The sequence below is a fragment of the Pan troglodytes genome, chromosome X, assembly GCF_028858775.2.
Source record: "Pan troglodytes isolate AG18354 chromosome X, NHGRI_mPanTro3-v2.0_pri, whole genome shotgun sequence".
Classification (NCBI taxonomy): Eukaryota; Metazoa; Chordata; class Mammalia; order Primates; family Hominidae; genus Pan; species Pan troglodytes.
Window position 1 is genome coordinate 90,043,419 of NC_072421.2, and position 18,605 is coordinate 90,062,023.

At 33.7% G+C, this 18,605-nt stretch overlaps 1 protein-coding gene and 1 pseudogene across 6 annotated transcripts in view; both read left to right on the plus strand.

The window, feature by feature from the left end:
* PCDH11X (protocadherin 11 X-linked) overlaps window positions 1-18,605 on the plus strand; it is an 828,783-nt gene that overhangs the window by 668,055 nt on the left and 142,123 nt on the right. For 4 of the 6 annotated variants that reach the window (XM_054676897.1, XM_024353219.3, XM_016943511.4 and 1 more), the window contains one exon: window positions 10,047-10,070. The exons of the other annotated variants lie outside the window; for them this stretch is intronic. In XM_054676897.1, coding sequence (XP_054532872.1) covers window positions 10,047-10,070 — 24 coding nt within the window. The remainder of the gene's footprint in view (window positions 1-10,046; window positions 10,071-18,605) is intronic. 6 annotated transcript variants of the gene reach the window in all.
* LOC107972662 (keratin, type I cytoskeletal 18-like) lies at window positions 1,425-2,775 on the plus strand (annotated as a pseudogene).

Consider the following 18,605-nt stretch of genomic DNA (forward strand, 5'->3'; position numbering starts at 1 on the left):
TTTTAACTTTATTATGGGTATATAATAGTTGTATATTTTTATGAGGTATGTGTAATGTTTTGATACAGACATATAATGTATAATGATCAAGTCAGGGTAATTAGAGAACACATCATCTCAAGCCTTTATCATTTTTTTGTTTTAGGAACATTCCAATTCCACTCTTTTAGTTATTTAAAAATAAACAACAAAATACTGTTAACTAGAGTCACCCTATTGTGCCACCAAATACTAGATCTTATGCATTCTATCTAACTCTATGTTTGTACACATTAACTATCTTCACTTTATCCTTCTGTCTCCTCTATGCTTTCCAGCCTTTGGCAATCATCATTTCACTCTCAACCTCCATTGAGTTCAAATTTTTTTTTAGCTGCCATATATGATTGAAAACATGTAACATTTGTCTGTGTCTGACTTATTTCACTTAACATAATATCCTTCAGCTCCATACATGTTGTTGCAAATGACAGAATTTCATTTTCTTTATGGCTGAATGATAACCCATTCTGAATATGCAGCACATTTTCTTTATCCATTCATCCATTGGACACTTAGATTGCTTTCATTTCTTGGCTATTGTGAATAGTGCTGCAAAATAAACACGGGAGAGCAGATATCTCTTTGATATACTGATTTTCTTTCATTTGGATTTAAACCCAACAGTGGAATTGCTGGATCATATGGTGGGTCTAATTTTAGTTTTTTGAGGAACCTCTATACTGTTCTCCATAGTGGTTGTACTAATTTACATTTTCATCAAAAGCGCATGAGCGTTCCCTTTTATCCCTACCCTTGCCAGAATTTGTGATTGCCTCTCTTTTGGATAAAAGCCATTTTAACTGGGGCGAGATGATTTCTCATTGTAGTTTTGATTGGCATCTCTCGAAAAACTGGGTATAGAATGAACATATATCAACACAATAAAAGTCACATTTGTTAAGCCCACAGCTAGTATCATACCAAACAAGGAAAGTCTGTAACTCTTTCCTCTAAGATCAAGAACAATAAAAGCATGTGCACTTTTACCACTTTTATTCAACATAGTTCTCTACTTAGATAAGAGAAGGAAATAAAGGGCATTCAAATTGAAAAAGAAGAAGTCAAATTATTCTTGTTTGTAGACAACGTAATCTTATATTTAAAAAAACCTTAAAGTCCTCACCAAAAAACTATTGGAACTGATAAACAAATTGGAATTAGTAAAGTTGCAGGATACAAATCCAACATACATAGAAAAACATTAGTAGCATTTCTATATGCCAACAGCAAATAAGTTGCAAAAGAAACCAAAAAAGAAACACCATTTACAATAGCTTAGCTAAAAATAAAACAAAGTATCCAGGAGTAAATAACCAAAAACTTGAAAGACTTCTACAATGGGCCACCATCATCGGCAAAGCCTGAGTCCTGTCCTATCTCTCTCCTCCCCGGACAGCATGAGCTTCACCACTCGGTCCACCTTCTCCACCAACTACCAGTCACTGGGCTCTGTCCAGGCGCCCGGCTACAGCGCAGCCAGCGTCTATGCAGGCGCCGGGGGCTCTGGTTCCCGGATCTCCGTGTCCCGCTCCACCAGCTTCCGGGGCGGCATGGGGCCTGGGGGCCTGGCCGCGGGGATGGCTGGGGGTCTGGCAGGAATGGGAGGCATCCAGAACAAGAAGACCACGCAAAGCCTGAACGACCGCCTGGCCTCTTACCTGGACAGAGTGAGGAGCCTGGAGACTGAGAACCGTAGGCTGGAGAGCAAAATCCGGGAGCACTTGGAGAAGAAGGGACCCCAGGTCAAAGACTGGAGCCATTACTTCAAGACCATCGAGGACCTGAGGGCTCAGATCTTCGCAAATACTGTGGACAATGCCTGCATCATTCTGCATATTGACAATGCCCGTCTTGCTGCTGATGACTTTAGAGTCAAGTATGAGACACAGCTGGCGATGCGCCAGTCTGTGGAGAACGACATCCATGGGCTCCGCAAGGTCATTTATGACACCAATGTCACTTGACTGCAGCTGGAGACAGAGATTGAGGCTCTCAGGGAGGAGCTGCTCTTCATGAAGAACCACGAAGAGGAAGTAAAAGGCCTACAAGCCCAGATTGCCAGCTTTAGGTTGACCATGGAGGTAGATGCCCCCAAATCTCAGGACCTTGCCAAGATCATGGCAGACATCCGGGCCCAATATGACGAGCTGGCTGGGAAGAACCGAGAGGAGCTAGACAAATACTGGCCTCAGCAGATTGAGGAGAACACCACAGTGGTCACCACACAGTCCGCCGAGGTTGGAGCTGCTGAGATGACGCTCACAGAGCTGAGACGTACAGTCCAGTCCTTGGAGATCGACCTGGACTCCATGAGAAATCTGACGGCCAGCTTGGAGAACAACCCGAGGGAGGTGGAGGCCCGCTACTCCCTACAGATGGTGCAGCTCATCGGGATCCTGCTGCACCTGGAGTCAGAGCTGGCACAGACCCGGGCAGAGAGACAGCGCCAGGCCCAGGAGTAATGAGGCCCTGCTGAACATCAAGGTCAAGCTGGAGGCTGAGATCGCCACCTACCGCCGCCTGCTGGAAGATGGCGAGGACTTCATTCTTGGCGATGCCTTGGACAGCAGCAACTCCATGCAAACCATCCAAAAGACCACCACCTGCCGGAGAGTGGATGGCAAAGTGGTGTCTGAGACCAACGACACCAAAGTTCTGAGGCATTAAGCCAGCAGAAGCAGGGTACCCTTTGGGGAGCAGGAGGCCAATAAAAAGTACAGAGTTAAAAAAAAAGATTTAAACAATGAAAACTATAAAACATTGATGAAAGAAATTGAGGCAGATACAAAAAAATTGAAAGACATTTCATATTCATAGATTGGAAAAATCTATATTGTTACAAAGTCCATACTACCCAAAGCCATCTACAATTCCTATCAAAACACCGATGACATTCTTCAGAGAAATAGAAAAAATAATCCTAAAATTTATATGGAACCACAAAAGACCCAGAATAACCAAAGCTATGCTAAGCAAAAATAACTACACTGGGGGAATCATAGTACCTGACTTCAGATTATACTACAGAGCCATAGTAACCAAAACAGCATGGTACTGGCATAAAAATAGACACATATACCAGGGGAACAGAATAGAGAACCCACAAACAAATTCACATACCTACAGTGAACTCATTTTTGACAAAGGTGCCAGGAATATAAACTGAGGAAAAGAGAGTCTCTTCATTAAATGGTTCTGGGAAAACTGGATATCCATATGCAGAAGAATTAAACTTGACCCGTATCTCTTGCTATATACAAAAATCAAATCCAAGTGGATTAAACACTTAAATCTAAGACCTTAAACTATGAAACTACTACAAGAAAACATTGGAGAAACTATCCAGGACATTGGTCTTGGCAAAGACTTATTGACCAATGCCCCAGAGGCACAAGCAATCAAACCAAAAAATGGACAAATGGGATCACAGCAAGTTAAAAAGTTTCTGCACAGCAAAGGAAACAATCAACAAAGTGATGAGACAACCCACAGAAGGGGGGGAAATATTTGTAAACTACTCATCTGGCAAGGAATTAATAACCAGAATATATGAGGAGCTCAAACAACTCAATAGGAAAAAAAGTGATTAATAAATAGACAAGAGATTGTAATAGACATTTCTCAAAATAATATATACAAATGGCCTACCTTCAAGTGTTTAAGTAAAAGTTGTTTCCTGATATCATGTCCATTTACTTATGCAATATAGAGACTTTAATTACCTACTGTTTTCTTTATAGTACAGCAGATTTTTAAATTAGTTTGTAATAGAGCAAACAGGTTGGTGAAAATGTGAAGAAAAAGTTTTGAAATTTTTTATTCTAAAAAACTTCAATTATATTCTCTCTCTAGATATGATTGAGTTTTATCCCTGTTTTATTTCTATGTGCACAACTCAAAAAGGTTTGTTGACAAACCAGTCAAAGCTTCGAAATTGGGTAAATTGCTTAGAAGAAACTTATTTTCAATTTCACAAGGAAGAAATTTTAAAACTTAAGTCTTTTAGCAATGTACAGATTGTACATTATTACCTTGGAAGCATGTATTTTGTCTGCATTAAAATCATGCAAAGGAACACGCTTTACAAATCAATTTCACTGTGGACCTAAAGACCAGATACACCACCAAGTCCCATTTAAAAATGGCCTTAATTTAGAATTCACCCTCTCAAGAACAGATTGAGTATTAAAAGGTATGAAATGTTTGAGAGCTAAAATTGTTTCAAACATTTTGGATAGCTTAAAGGCATATTTTAGAAATACTGATTTCTTAGTATTTTCTTTGCCAAACTGAAGAAAATAATGGATCCAGCCCTCAAAATTTTGCTTTGGGAATTTCTCATCGTCATTAAAATTTGTATATTATCATAACTGCTTCATGTACCTCCCAAAGCAGTGTAACCAGTGCCTTAGTAGGAACTTTCAATGGACCATGAAACAATTTTTATTCCCACATTTATTTTTGAGAAAAGTTGAGTCCTCCATAATTCATATTTCTTGAGTTCTTTCTGGGAGTCAGCAAAATCTTTAAAAAGATTCTTTAAAAAAAGAATTTGTTATCTTAAATATCCAAACTAACTGAGAAGGATTTTAAATTGACATTTGTGTTGTTAGGATAGTTTGACAATGTAATTAGTGAAGTCAGATGGCCTGGAGAAAACCAAATGAAAAAATAATGTGATCATATATAAATTTTTCTGTAAGATGTCCAGTTCTGTATATCTCAGAATTATTCTTTTAATTGTAGCTACCAAAAAGAGTTATTATGATTGGCTAGATTCGCTTTATATAGCCATGAACAATTTAAAATATTAAGGCTAGATTTTGAGGTGGAAATTTTTGCCTTATATTTTTAGCAAAAAGGAACAATTATATTCTATTTCTCTTAAGGACTAAGTTAAATTGCTAATTAGTATTTTTCAATAGGCATTATCATTTTGTTGGATCTGCCAAAGCAAGATTTTATTTCTTAAAATATGATTTTCTCTTATTCTGCCCTTGTCAGTTGATGTGTATATGAGGGGGTAAATTGCATTTAGTATTCATCTAAATTGGAATTTTCCAAATGTATAATCTAAAAGCACTGATCTGTTGATACTCCCTGCAATAAAAGTTTTCCTTGAGCAAATAGTTTTGGATATATGTATTGTTTTCATATCTTGGAAATGATCTGTAAATGGTGGCATTTAATAGTATGTGAGTTCCTTGGTAATGAAAACATGAATTCTAATTCTACTTATGTCTCTAACTTGTTGTGTTAGTCTTAGATCTAAGTCATTTTATTTCTCTTGATGTCATTCTTCATGTGTATATTGAGGATGCTGAATCGGATGACTGTCTAAGGGCTCTGGTCCTTGACTTCTCTAATCGTTTTATTCTAGATAAAATTTAAGTTGTAACTCTGTGCTCTTTGAAGCGCATAAACACTGTCAACATTAAAAAATGAGACTTGAAGGTGGTATTCATTACAGCCTTTGCAAAGATTTCCCTTGAATAAAAGGGCAGAAAATAGAGCCAATAGCTTGTGGACTAGGAAGATTTTGTGAAGAATAGGAAAAATGAGTTAATTTCAGAAATGGAAAAAAAAGTACAACTCTAGACTATGAAAGAAAATAAGCCATCTGGTATTATGGCACTGCATGAGTTCAGTCAACCAAAATTCTGTTAATGTAGAAAATGGTAATTGCATATTTTGTGAAAATGTTTCGATTCCTAAGGTTTTAGTTACCTCTATAATAAAGGCAACATTATGACTTTCGCTGTTGTCAATTTTCAAATTAATATTTCTTTTATCCAGTAGTAACCTAATTTTTATTGAAACTCAAGGCACAGAGGAATATGGATAGAAACTTTAATATACAGGGATACATAATTAATTTTATATTTGCAACACTTATTTCACTGCAAATAAGATGCTCATTATGTTAATCACATTGCAGCTTCTCTGTTTGTAGCTCATATGGTTTGGCTGTGTCCCCACCCAAATCTGATCTTGAATTATAGTCCCCATAATCCCCACATGTCACAGGAGGGACCTGGTAGGAGGTAATTGAATCATGGGGACAGTTACCCCCATACTGTTCTTATGATAACGAGTGAGTTCTCAAGAGATCTGATGGTTTTATAAGGGGCTTTTCCCCCTTTGCTTGACACTTCTCCTTCCTCCTGCCATGTGAAGAAGTGTGTGTTTGCTTTTCCTTCCACCATGATGGTAAGTTTCATGGGGCCTTTCCAGCTCTGTGGAACAGTGAGTCAATTAAACCTCTTTCCTTTATAAATTACCCAGTCTTGGGCAGTTCTTTATAGCAGCATGAGAACAAACTAATACAGTAGCCTTAACCTTACACACAATTTGAATAGAAAATTTGATTCGAGCTTCACTATTTTTGTAGTTCAGACTCTATGCAATCTACACAAGTACAACACTGCTACAGTATATTAGTTTTGCACTCAATAGGAGATTCACTGGGGTGATTTGAATTATACATCAAGAAGAATTGATTTTTTTGGCATATTTTGTAGAATTTTTTAAAATTAGCATTATTCAAAGAGGTATTGGTTTATTAATTTGACACCACAGTCTTCCGTACACTGATTTCATTTTTTTCATGCTGATTCTGCCATATCCTGTGACCTTCAGTATAAACTACTGTGTGGCTTTGCATAAGAAAATGAGAAACTTGTTCTCAAAAGTTAGCCTGTATCACGGTTGCATATGCTAGTCCATGCTATAGGTGGCATAGGCCTGTAGTCCTAGCTGAGATGGGATGACTGCTAGAGCCCAGGAATTTGGGGTTGTACTGAGCTATGATCTTTCCACTGCACTCCTGCCTGGGCTACAGAGTGAGAACATGTCTCTTAAAGAAACAAAAAAAGCCCATAAGAATAGGATAAACATTAGTTTTCAGATGAATTGAATCTTGACTGATCAGATTTTATTTGTATTAGGAACTATAATAAACATTGTAATTCACTGAATTAAGGAGGAGATATATGCATATGCATAGTGATACTTACATGCAATATTATATTTCAATTGACTCTAGTAGTAAAGATAACTGATTATTTCTAAACAAATGTCTTTGAAAATGTTTTCACTTCTTATTTATTCCAAGAAATAACACTTTTATTTTAAAATGGCTTCATTAATGCAGCTTTATTACATGACTTTAAAATTTATGCATAATAAAACTGCAACTGTTACTTCTTTATTGAAGTAAATGGCAATTATAGATTGATGCATGGTACTTGATCAACAAAGGTTACGCCAACACTGTGAATTTTATGGTGAGTTCTATTGACCTATAAGCTCTTCAAACATCATCTAGTTATTTGGAATTCTCATTTACTTTTAGCCAGATATTTCTAGCTCATATTTAGTACTTAAAATTTGTTTTAGGAATATAAAGGAGATATTAAAATATGTGTGTATGCGATAATGTAGCATGTTTTGGTATTGTTCTCATGATAAATTTTAGTAATATTTATGAAACTCAAAGAGGAGTTTTTTTTCTTTAAAATGTATGTTTTCTTAATTTTGTGGTAAAAGAAGCCTAGTTATTTCTATTGTTTTAGTTTACTAATTAAAATATTTGCTAGTCATTAATTCAGAAAATAATGTTAAAAAACTCAATTATACTCAAAGTAAGAATTTATGCAAACATAATTTTTTATTATTGAATTTGTGTAAGTAAAAATAATGACGCCTAAACTATCGTTTTAAAATTTATTAACAAATAAATTTAATCACAGAATATTTAATAGCCTAAAAACAATCTTCTTGTTAAAAACACACTTAACTTGTGAGATATGTTCATCTTCCATATTAGACAAATTATGTTTTAAGTTACACATTAGTCATATTATATACCTAGTCATTCATAATATAAAATTTGGTTGGATTATTTATTTTAAAAATTAGTTTCAGTCATAATGATTCACATAGACTATAGTATTTCAGATGACAAGGACTATGCTGATCTGTTTACCACAAACATCTTGGGCAGTGTTGTTGCTTTAAAAATGTCAATGATAAATCTTTAAACCTTAATTAAAAATTACTCTGAGATTTAGAGATACATTTCAAGATGGGCCTTTAGCTTACACAAAAAAGTCCTAATTATTATAATGAATGCATTTCTTAGTGGTTGTTAATATATAAGATATATATAGATATATATATATACTCCCTTACGGTGGGAAAATGGTTCCTTTTCTGGACCATTTCTCATGTGATGAATTCGAGAAATTCTTCACATTCAGTCTTAAAAGTTTTAAGCCGAATATGCTTATTGTTCTGAATTTTAAGGAAAATTAATCAATATTTGACTTTGGTGGTTTATAAACCAATTTTCACTTTTCAATTTGGGAACTAAAAGTCTTGAATAAGTTGTTAAAATGTGTTTGTTTTCTTTTTTATTGTTGTCACGTCCCTTGTTTTGCTTCTTTTATTTGTACCTTCCATACTATTAGAAATAAGTCCAGACCCATTACATTACTTATTTTTTTGCCCTTTTTAGTTACCAAATTAGAAAGGATTTTTATCACTAAGCTCTAGACAACACTGAAATTGCAGTCTTTAAAAATGAAAAGCACGTACGTTATTACTTTTCTGTTTAAAGCAGTCTTTCTCTTTTTAGAGTTTTGTATATTTGAAAACTCTACACTTAAATATTACGAGTTGATTATGAATTCTAATTAATACAAAATTAGAGTGATTCTGTGTGTGTGTGTTTGTGTGTTTCTTATCATTGAAGTAGAATCCTCATTTAAAGGGTGGGGAATTGCAAAATTCTATGTAGAAGATCAATCCTCCCCAAAGTGTTTTATGAAAGCACTATTTAAAAAAAATTTTATACTTCAGCTTGTATTACCATTAAATTACATTGCATACAGATGAAACACCTTGCAGTGAGAAATAAATGTGCTGTTTGTCAGTGACACTTAAAAATGTTGTACAATGCTCTTTTATTGATCCTTATTAGTGCATAGAAACATTACTTTCACCTCTATATTTCTATTCTGCTTTATTCCATCTAAGAATTTCATGTCTTCAGTTTTATAATATTCTAATTTTATTCAAAATAGATTTTTAACAAATTCAAAATGTTTATCTTTAAGCTTTTATCCATAATGGATATTATTAAATAATTCCTAAAATGCAGATGTGATCAGGAAATTATTTATTAATATTGGCTTTAAAATTTTGTAATGAATAAACTTGAGAGTCATCTGCCCAGATCAATACATATTTGGGTGTTTATAAACATACAATTATTTTGTTTAAAAATAGACTTTGCTACTTGTTCCAGGTCAAGCATGATTTCACAGTGTTTTGAAGAAAGTCAATAATGCAAGGCTTGAATTTATCTAGAAAATAATGACAATAATCTCTAATCCCTTATGTCCTAATTGTGAGAAATAATATAAAATTTTAGGTGAAGACAATGGTATTATAGAAAAAGTTTCTTAAACCATGATAAGAATAATTCTACTGGGCCATTCTCATGCTAGTGCCTGCTGATTTGGGGTTTTTCCTATTACTATTTTATATGTCAGAAGTTTGGAGACAGAGCAACCTGTTAAGTCAAAAACAATGTCTTTCCTTGCTCTACACTTATAGTAGGAGGTTGCATGAAAGAAACTGGTATGTCAGTAGAGGACTGTACTTAGCCATCACAGGCGACGAAGCTAGAAAATCTACTGAGTTACTGCAAAATGTTACGTTTAGTAACACATTTCCTTTGTGGAAAGCACCAATCATTACTTCCCAGGAAGCCAACATATTGCATAGGCTTGGTCCAATTCTATAAAAATGTATTACAAAATACAAATGTGAAGGAGCAGCAGTCCTAGTATGTCTCAATTATCACATTCTTTGTAAAGTGAAGTAGAAAATATATTGCAATACCTTACAAATTATATTTATTTAGGTATGCTAATATAATGTTGTAGAAATAAGAGAAAATATTTATTGTGTTTAACTTTATTAAAATTTCTTTTTAGCTTTCATACCTGGACTAAAGAAAGGTACAGTAGAAATCAACACAAACCATCACCATGTTGCATGTTTCATTTTAAAATGAAGTGCTGATTTGTGTTTAAGAACTGTTTACCTTTTTGCTTCTCATAAAACATCAACTGTTTGCTTCAAACACATTTTTGATACATTTAAAATATCTGAAATCTAGGAAGGGCATTCAGTCAGTTGGATATCTTATATATCTGAATGCTTTTTCTAAATTGTGTGTCATCAATCTTTAGATAATAAAATAAATGTGACTCTATAGTTATTTATTTGGCTTAAAGTAGTTGCTTTCAAATTACCTATGAATTTATTATTCATTTCTCTCCTCTGATAGTATAAGCATTTTCAGTATTTTGTTTGAGCAGCCATTAAAGATATAATTATATTTTTCTGTATTCTATTCCAATTTGATCTATAAATTGTGTATGTTTTCTAAATTACTAACAAAGTTTACATTGTTTATGAATTTGTAAATAATATGTAATATGCATTTTCTTTGCCAAATTATAACACATGGATTACATGGGAACCTATGATAAGTTAAGGTTGACAGACAAAATATTTCTAAAAACATGGAGTTTAAGCAATCAGTTGAAAAATATATGTATTTTTTGTGCTGATAAAATTTTTAAATGCTGCAGGATATATTGAATGTTCCAAATATATTTGCACTCATTGTGCATATGCACACATTTCTTTGTTGTCCACTTTATATTTGGTGATGTTTCTGTCCTGTTGTTCCACTGTTCTTTATAACAATAATTTATTTCACTCATACACTTTTATCTTAAACTGTAATGTATAATACATTGATGTTTTGATGAAATAGAAAGAGCACTTAAAGAAAAAATTTTCCTGAAATCCGTCATAAACCTGAATTGTTATGTAAGGAAGAAACTTACCTTTAATCTTTAATTTTGACATATTAGCAATATTAACAACATACTTTATCAATTTTTGGTATTTTAAATGTAAAATGTTGCTTTTGACTTTTTACACTGTGTTGGGGTAGTTCTTCTGTTCTTCTACAATCAGTTCTAATGTCCATGATACATTTCTGCCTATCATCTGAATAATGAAATGTGATCTCATTTGTCCATCTTTGCTTTGGTTGCCTGTGCCTGTTGGGTAATGCTCAAAGAGTTTTTGCACACTCAGATTTCCTGAGGAGTTTCCCCAAAGTGTTCTTCTAGTAATTTCATAGTTTGAAGTCTTAGAGTTAAGTCTTTAATGTGCATTGATTTGATTTTTTTGTGTATGGCAAGAGATAGCGGTCTTGTTTCATTCTTCTGCATATGGATATCCAGTTTTCAGTTTTCCAGGAAGTATTGATTGAAGAAACTGTCCTTTCCCTAATGTATATTCTTGGAACATTTGTTGAAAATGAGTTTACTGTAGATGTATGAATTTATTTCTGGGTTTTCTATTCTGTTCCGTTGGTCTATATATCTGTTTTTATGCCAGTACAATACTATTTTGGTTAGTATAGCTCTGTAGTATAATTTGACATCAGGTAATGTGATTTCTCCAATGTAGTTTTTTTTTTTTTTTGCTTAGGATAGCTTTGGCTATTCTGCGTATTTTGTGGTTCCATATAAGTTTTAGAATTTTTTTTTCAATTAATGTGAAGAATGTCGTGATTATTTTACAGGGGTTTGCATTGAATCTGTAGATTACTTTGGGAGTACGAATATCTTAACAATATTTATTTTTCCACATACATGTAATATCTTTTCATTTTTTGTGTCTTCAATTTCTTTCATCAAAGTTTTATAGTGTTCATTGTAGAGAATTTCACTTCCTTGATTAATTTATCATATTTTATTTTATTTGTAGCTATTGTAAATGGGATAAATTTCTTGATTCCTTAATGTTGGCACATAAACATGTTACTGGTTTTTGTAGGTTGATTTTGGATATGAAATCAATATTCATCAGTGATATTGGCCTGTTTTCTTTTTCTGATATGTTGTTGGATTTTGGATACGAAATCAACATACAAAATTACTAAATTTGTTTATCACTTCTAATCATTTTCTTGTGGACTCTTCAGGTTTTTCTAAATATAATATCATATCATTAACAAACAAGAACAATTTTACTTCTTCCATTTCAACTTGGATGCCCTTTATTTCTTTCTCTTGTCTGATTGCTCTAGCTAGGACTTCCAGTACTATATTGAATGACACTGGTGACAGTGGTCCTCCTTATCATGTTCCAGATCTTAGAGAAAACACTTTTCGTTTTTTCCCCATTCAGTATGATACTAGCTGTAGGTCTGTTGTATACGCCCTTTATTATATTGAGGTATGTTCATCCTATACCCAATTCTTAGAGAATTTTTTAAAATGAAGGAATGTTGAATTTATCAAGTAATTTTTCAGCATCAATTGAAATAATCATATGGTTTTTGTCTTTTATTCTGTTGATATGATGAATCACATAGATTGATTTGCATACATTGAGCCATCTTTGCATCTCTAGGTTAAATCCCACTTGGTCATGATGAATGATGTTTTCAATGTGTTGTTGAATTCAGTTTGCTAATATTTTGTTGAAGATTTTTGCATCAATATTCATCAGTGATATTGGCCTGTTTTCTTTTTCTGATATGTTGTTGGTTTTGGTATCAGGGTAATATTAGCCTCATAGAATAAGTTTTGTAGTGTTCCCTCCTTCTCTATTTTCTAGAATAGTTTGAATAGAATTGGTATTAGTTCTTTCTTAAGTATTTGTTAGAAGTCAGCAGTGAAACCCTGTGGTCCTCAGCTATTTTTCTGCTGGAAGATATATTTTTTCTTTTTTTTTTTTTAACTTTTAAGTTCAGGGGTACAAGTGTAGGTTTGTTACATAGGTAAACTTGTGTCATGGGGATTTGTTGCACAGTTTGTTTCATCAACCAGGTTTTAAGCCTAGCACCCATTAGTTGTTTTTCCTGATCCTCTCTCTCCTCCCACCCTCCATCCTCCAAGAGACCCCAGTGTGTGTTGTTCTCCTCTATGTGCCCATGTGTTCTCATAATTTATCTCTCATTAATAAGTGAGAAAATGTGGTATTTGGTTTTCTGGCCCTGTGTTATTTTGGTAAAAATAATGGCCTTAGGCTCAATTCATGTTCCTGCAAAAGACATAATCTTGTTCTTTTTTATGGCTGCATAGTATTCCATGGTGTATATATACCACATATTCTTTACCCAGTCTGTAATTGATTGACATTTAGGTTGATATCATATCTTTGCTATTGTGAGTAGTGCTGCAGTGAACATATGCATGCATGTGTCTTTATAATAGAATGATTTATATTCCTTTGGATATATTCCCAGTAATGGGATTGCTGGGTCAAATGTTATTTCTGTCTTTAGGTCTTTGAGTAATTGCCACACTGTCTTCCACAGTGGCTGAAATAATTGACGCTCTCACCACCAGTGGATAAGTTTTCCTGTTCTCTACAACCTCACCAGGATTTCTTACTATTTGACTTTTTTGTAGCCATTCTGACTGGTGTGAGATAGTATCTCATTGTGGATTTGATTTGCATTTCTCTAACAATCAATGTTGTTGAGCTCTTTTCATATGATTGTTGACCACATGTATGTCTTCTTTTGAAAAGTGTCTGCTCATGTATTTTGCCACTTTTTAATGGAGTTGTTTTTTTTCTTTGTAATTTTTTTTAAGTTCATTATAGATGCTGGATATTAGACCTTTGTCAGATACAGAGTTTGCAAAAATTTTCTGTCATTCCATAGATTGTTTACTCTGTTGATAGTTTATTTTTGCTATGAAGCAGCCATTTCATTTACTTAGATCTCATTTGTCAATTTTTGCTTCTGTTGCAATTGCTTTTGGAATTTTTTTTTATGAAACTTTTGCCAGCGCCTGTATCCAGAATGATACTGCCTAGGTTATCTTCCAGGAATTTTATAGTTTTGGGTTTTATGTTTAAGTCTTTAATCCATCTTGAGTTTATTTTTGTATATAGTGTAAGGAAGGGGTCCAGTTTCAATCTTCTGCATATGCCAGTTATGTCAACACCATTTATTGAATAGAAAATCCTTTCTTAAGAGCTTTTTTTTTTTTTTTTTTTTGGTCAGGTTTGTCAAAAATCAGAGAGTTGTAGGTGTGTGGTCTTATTTCTGGGTTCTCTATTCTATTCCATTTGCCTATGTGTCTGTTCCTGTACCAGTGCCATGCCATTCTGGTTACTATAATCCTGTAGTATAGTATAGTTTGAAGTCAGGTAGCATGATACCTCTGGCTTTGTTCATTTTGTTTAGGATTACCTTGGCTATTAGGGCTATTTTTGGTACCATATAAATTTTTTAATAATTTTTAAAAATTTTATTTCTGTAAAGAATGTCATTGATAATTTAATAGGAATAGCATTGAATGTATACATTGTTTTAGGCAGGATGACCATTTTAATGATATTGATTATTTCTATCCATGAGCATAAAATGTTTTTCCATTTGTTTGTGTCATCTCTGATTTCTCTGAGCCGTGGCTTGTAGTTCCCCTTGTAGAGATTTTTCACCTCCCTGGTTAGCTGTATTCCAAGGTATTTTATTCTTTTTGTGGCAAATGTGAATAGGCATCTGTTTGTGGCTCTCAGCTTAACTGTTGTTGATGTATAGGAATGCCAGCACTTTTTGCACATTGATTTTGTGTCCTGAGACTTTGGTGAAGTTGTTTAACAGCTTCAGAAGCTTCAGGGCTGAAAAAATGTTTTTTTTGTTTGTTTTATTTTTTAGATATAGGGTCATGTCATCTGCAAACAGAGATAGTTTGACTTCCTCTCTGCTGGAAGATATTTAGTATGGCTTTGAGCTCATTATTTGTTATGGATATGTTCAGGTTTTGGATTTCTTAATGGTTTAAACTTGATAGGCTATATGTGTCTAGGATTTGTCAATTTCTTCTGGCTTTTTCCATTTATTGGCATATAGTTGCTAATAATGGCCATTAATCATCTTTTGAATTCCTGTGGTATCAGTTGTAATGTCTCCTTTTACATCTCTGGTTTTATTCAGGTCTTCTCTCTTTTCTCTTAGTCTGGCTAAAGGCTTGTCAATTTTGTTTAACTTTTAACAAAACAACCTTTTTATTTCATTGATCTTTTGTATTGATTTCTTTGTTTTGATTTCATTGATTTATCTTCTATTATTATTCTTTTTCTTCTACTAATATTGGATTTTGTTTGCTCTTGCTTTTCCTGTTAAGATGCATCATTAGGTTGTTTACTTGAAGTTTTTCTCATTTTTTAGTGTAGGCACTTACAGCTATAAACTTCCCTCTAAGTACTGCTATTGCTATATCCCATAGGGCTCAGTATGTTGTGTGTCCATTATAATTTGTTTCAAGAATTTTTTCAAATTTCTTTTTAATTTCTGCATTAACATACTGATCATTCAGCAGCATATTGTTTAATTTCTATGTGAGTGTATGGTTTCCAAAATTCCTCTTGTAATTAATTTCTAGTTTTAGTCCATTGTGGTGAGAGAAGGTGCTTGATAATTTTTGACTTTTTTGAATGTTTTAAGAATTGTTTTTTGAACTAACATATGACCTTTCCTTGAGAATGCTCTATTTGCTGAGGAGAAAAATGTGTATTCTGCAGCAGATGGGTGAAATTTTCTGTAACTATTAGGTTTTTTTGTTCTATAGTGAGGATTAAGTTCAATTTTTTTTGCTGTTGCTGTTGTTGTTGATTTTCTGTCTGAAAGGTCCAATGCTGAAAGTGTGGTGTTTAAGTCCCCACCTATTATTGTATTGGGGCCTATCTCTATCTGTGGCTCAATAATATTTGCTATATATATCTGAGTGCTATAGTATTGAGCACATAAATATTTACAATTGTTATATCCTTTTCCTGAATTGACCCATTTATTATTATATAGTGACTTTCTTTGTCTCATAGTTTTTATATTGAAATATAATTTGTCTGATATAAGTCTAGCTACTACCACTCTTTTTTAGTTTTTATTGGCATGGAATATCTTTTACCATCTGTTTATTTGCAATGTATGAGTGCCTTTAAATGTGAAGTATGTTTCTTGTAGGCCATAGATTATATAGTTTTTTTTAATCCATTAATCCACTCTATGCCTTTTGATTGGAGAATTTAGTTGTTTTTACATTAAATGTTATTATTAACAAATAAGGGCTTATTCTTGCCATATTGTTATTTGTTTTCTGTTCATTTTGTGGCCTTCTCTTCCTTCTTTCCTTCCTTTTTCTTCTTTTAGTTAAGATGATTTTCTCTGGTGATACAATTTAGTTTTTTTTTTAATTTTTTGTCAGTCAGTTATCTGTTTTTTGATTTAAGATTACCATGAAACTTGCAAATACTATCTTATAACCCATTATTTTAAGCTAATAATAATTTAACACTGTATAAACAAACAAACATAAAAATGTAGAGAAAACTCATAAACACTCTACATTTTATTACCCTACTTTTTAATCTTTTGTTGTTTTTATTTATATATTGTTGTACTGTCTAGGTCTTGAAAAGTTGTAGTTATTATTTTTTATTGGTTCCTGTTTTAATATTTCTACTTATGATAAGAATAGTTTACACACCACAGTTACAGTGTTATAATATTCTGTATTTTTTGTGTATTTACTATTACCAGTCAGTTTTGTACCTTTGTATGAATTCTTGTTGCTCATTAACATTCTATTCTTTTTAATTGAGGCACTCTCTTTAGTATTTCCTGAAGGACAGGTCTGGTGTTGTTAAAATCCTTCAGCTTTTGTTTTTTGGGGGAAGTCTTTATTTCTCCTTCATGTTTAGAGGATATTTTCACCAGATATACTATTATAGAGTGAAAGTATTTTTTCTCCAGCACTTCTTTAAATATGTCATGCCACTCTCTCATGCCCTGTAAGGTTTCCACTGAAATGTGCTGCCAGATGTATCGGTGCTCCATTGTATGTTATTTGTTTGTTTTCTCTTGCTGCTCTTTCTAAAATAATCCTTTCTTTATTTTTGACCTTTGGGAGTTTGATTATTAAATGCTTCGAGATAGTCTCTTTTGGGTTAAATCTCCTTGATGTTCTTTGGGCCTCTTATACTTGGATATTGATAATATTTCACTAGGTATTGGAAGTTCTCTTTTATTATTTCTTTGAGAAAACTTCCTACTCATATCTCTTTCTCTACCTCCTCTTTAAGGCCAATTAGTCTTAGATTTGCTCTTTTGAGGCTGTTATCTAGATTCTGTAGTTGTATGTTATTCTTTTTATTCTTTTTTCTTTACCTCTGTGTATTTTCAAATAGCTTATCTTCAAGCTTACTAATTCTTTCTTCTACTTGATCAATTCTGTTATTAAAAGACTGATATTGTTTGGCTTTGTCCCCACTCAAATCTCATTTTGAATTGTAGCTCCCATAATTCCCATGGGTTGTGGGACGGACCCAGAGGGAGGTAACTGAATCATGGGGATGGGCTTTTCCCATGCTGTTCTCATGATAGTGAATGAGTCTCATGAGATCTGATGGTTTTATAAAGGAGAGTTCCCCTACACAAGCTCTCTCTTGCCTGCTGCCATGTGAGATGTAACTTTGCTCTTCCTTGCCTTCCACCATGATTTTGAGGCCACCCCAACCACGTGGAACTGTGGTTAAACTTCTGTTACCTTATAAGTTACCTAGTCTCGTGTGTGTCTTTATCAGCAGTGTGAGAATGGACTAATACAAAGACTTTATGCATTCTTCAGTATGTTAATTGCATTTTTCAGCACCAGAATTTTTACTTGATTCATTCTAATTATTTCAATCTCCTTGTTAAATTTATCTAACAGACTTCTAAATTTCTTCTCTGTGTTATCATTGAATTTCTTTGAGTTCCCTCAAAACAGCTATTTTTAATTCTCTGTCTGAAAGTTCACATATCTCTGTTTCTCCAGGATTGGTCCCTGATGCCTTATTTAGTTTATTTGGTAAGGTCATGTTTTCCTGGATAGTCTTGATATTTATGGATTTTCATCTGTGTCTGGGCATTGAGGAATAAGGTATTTATTGTTATCTTTGCAGTAGGGTCTTGTTTGTACTCATCTTTCCCAGGAAGCCTTTCCAGATATTTCAAAGAACTTTGATGTTGTGATCTAAAATATATCTGTATTAGAGAACGCAAGAAGCCCGAAGCCCAGGACAACTTTTTAAGTTTAAGAACTAAGTAACTGTGGTTCTTGCAGACTTGTATAGGTACTGCCTTGGTGGTTTTGGACAACATCCAGAAGAATTCTGTAGATTATCGGGCAAAAACTCTTGTTCTCTTTTCTTACTTTCTTCCAAAAAAAAAAAAAAAAAAAATGGAGTCTCTCTCTCGCTCTCTGTTCTGAGCTGCCTGGAGTTATTGGTGGAATGACACAAGCACCTCTGTGACCACCACTACTAGGATTGTGCTGGGTCAGACCCGATGCCAGTACAATACTGGGCCTCACTCAAGGCCCGATACAACCTCAACTTGACTACTGCCTATGTTTTCCCAAGGCCCTGGGGCTCTACAGTAAGCTGCTGGTAAGGCCTTTCAGGCC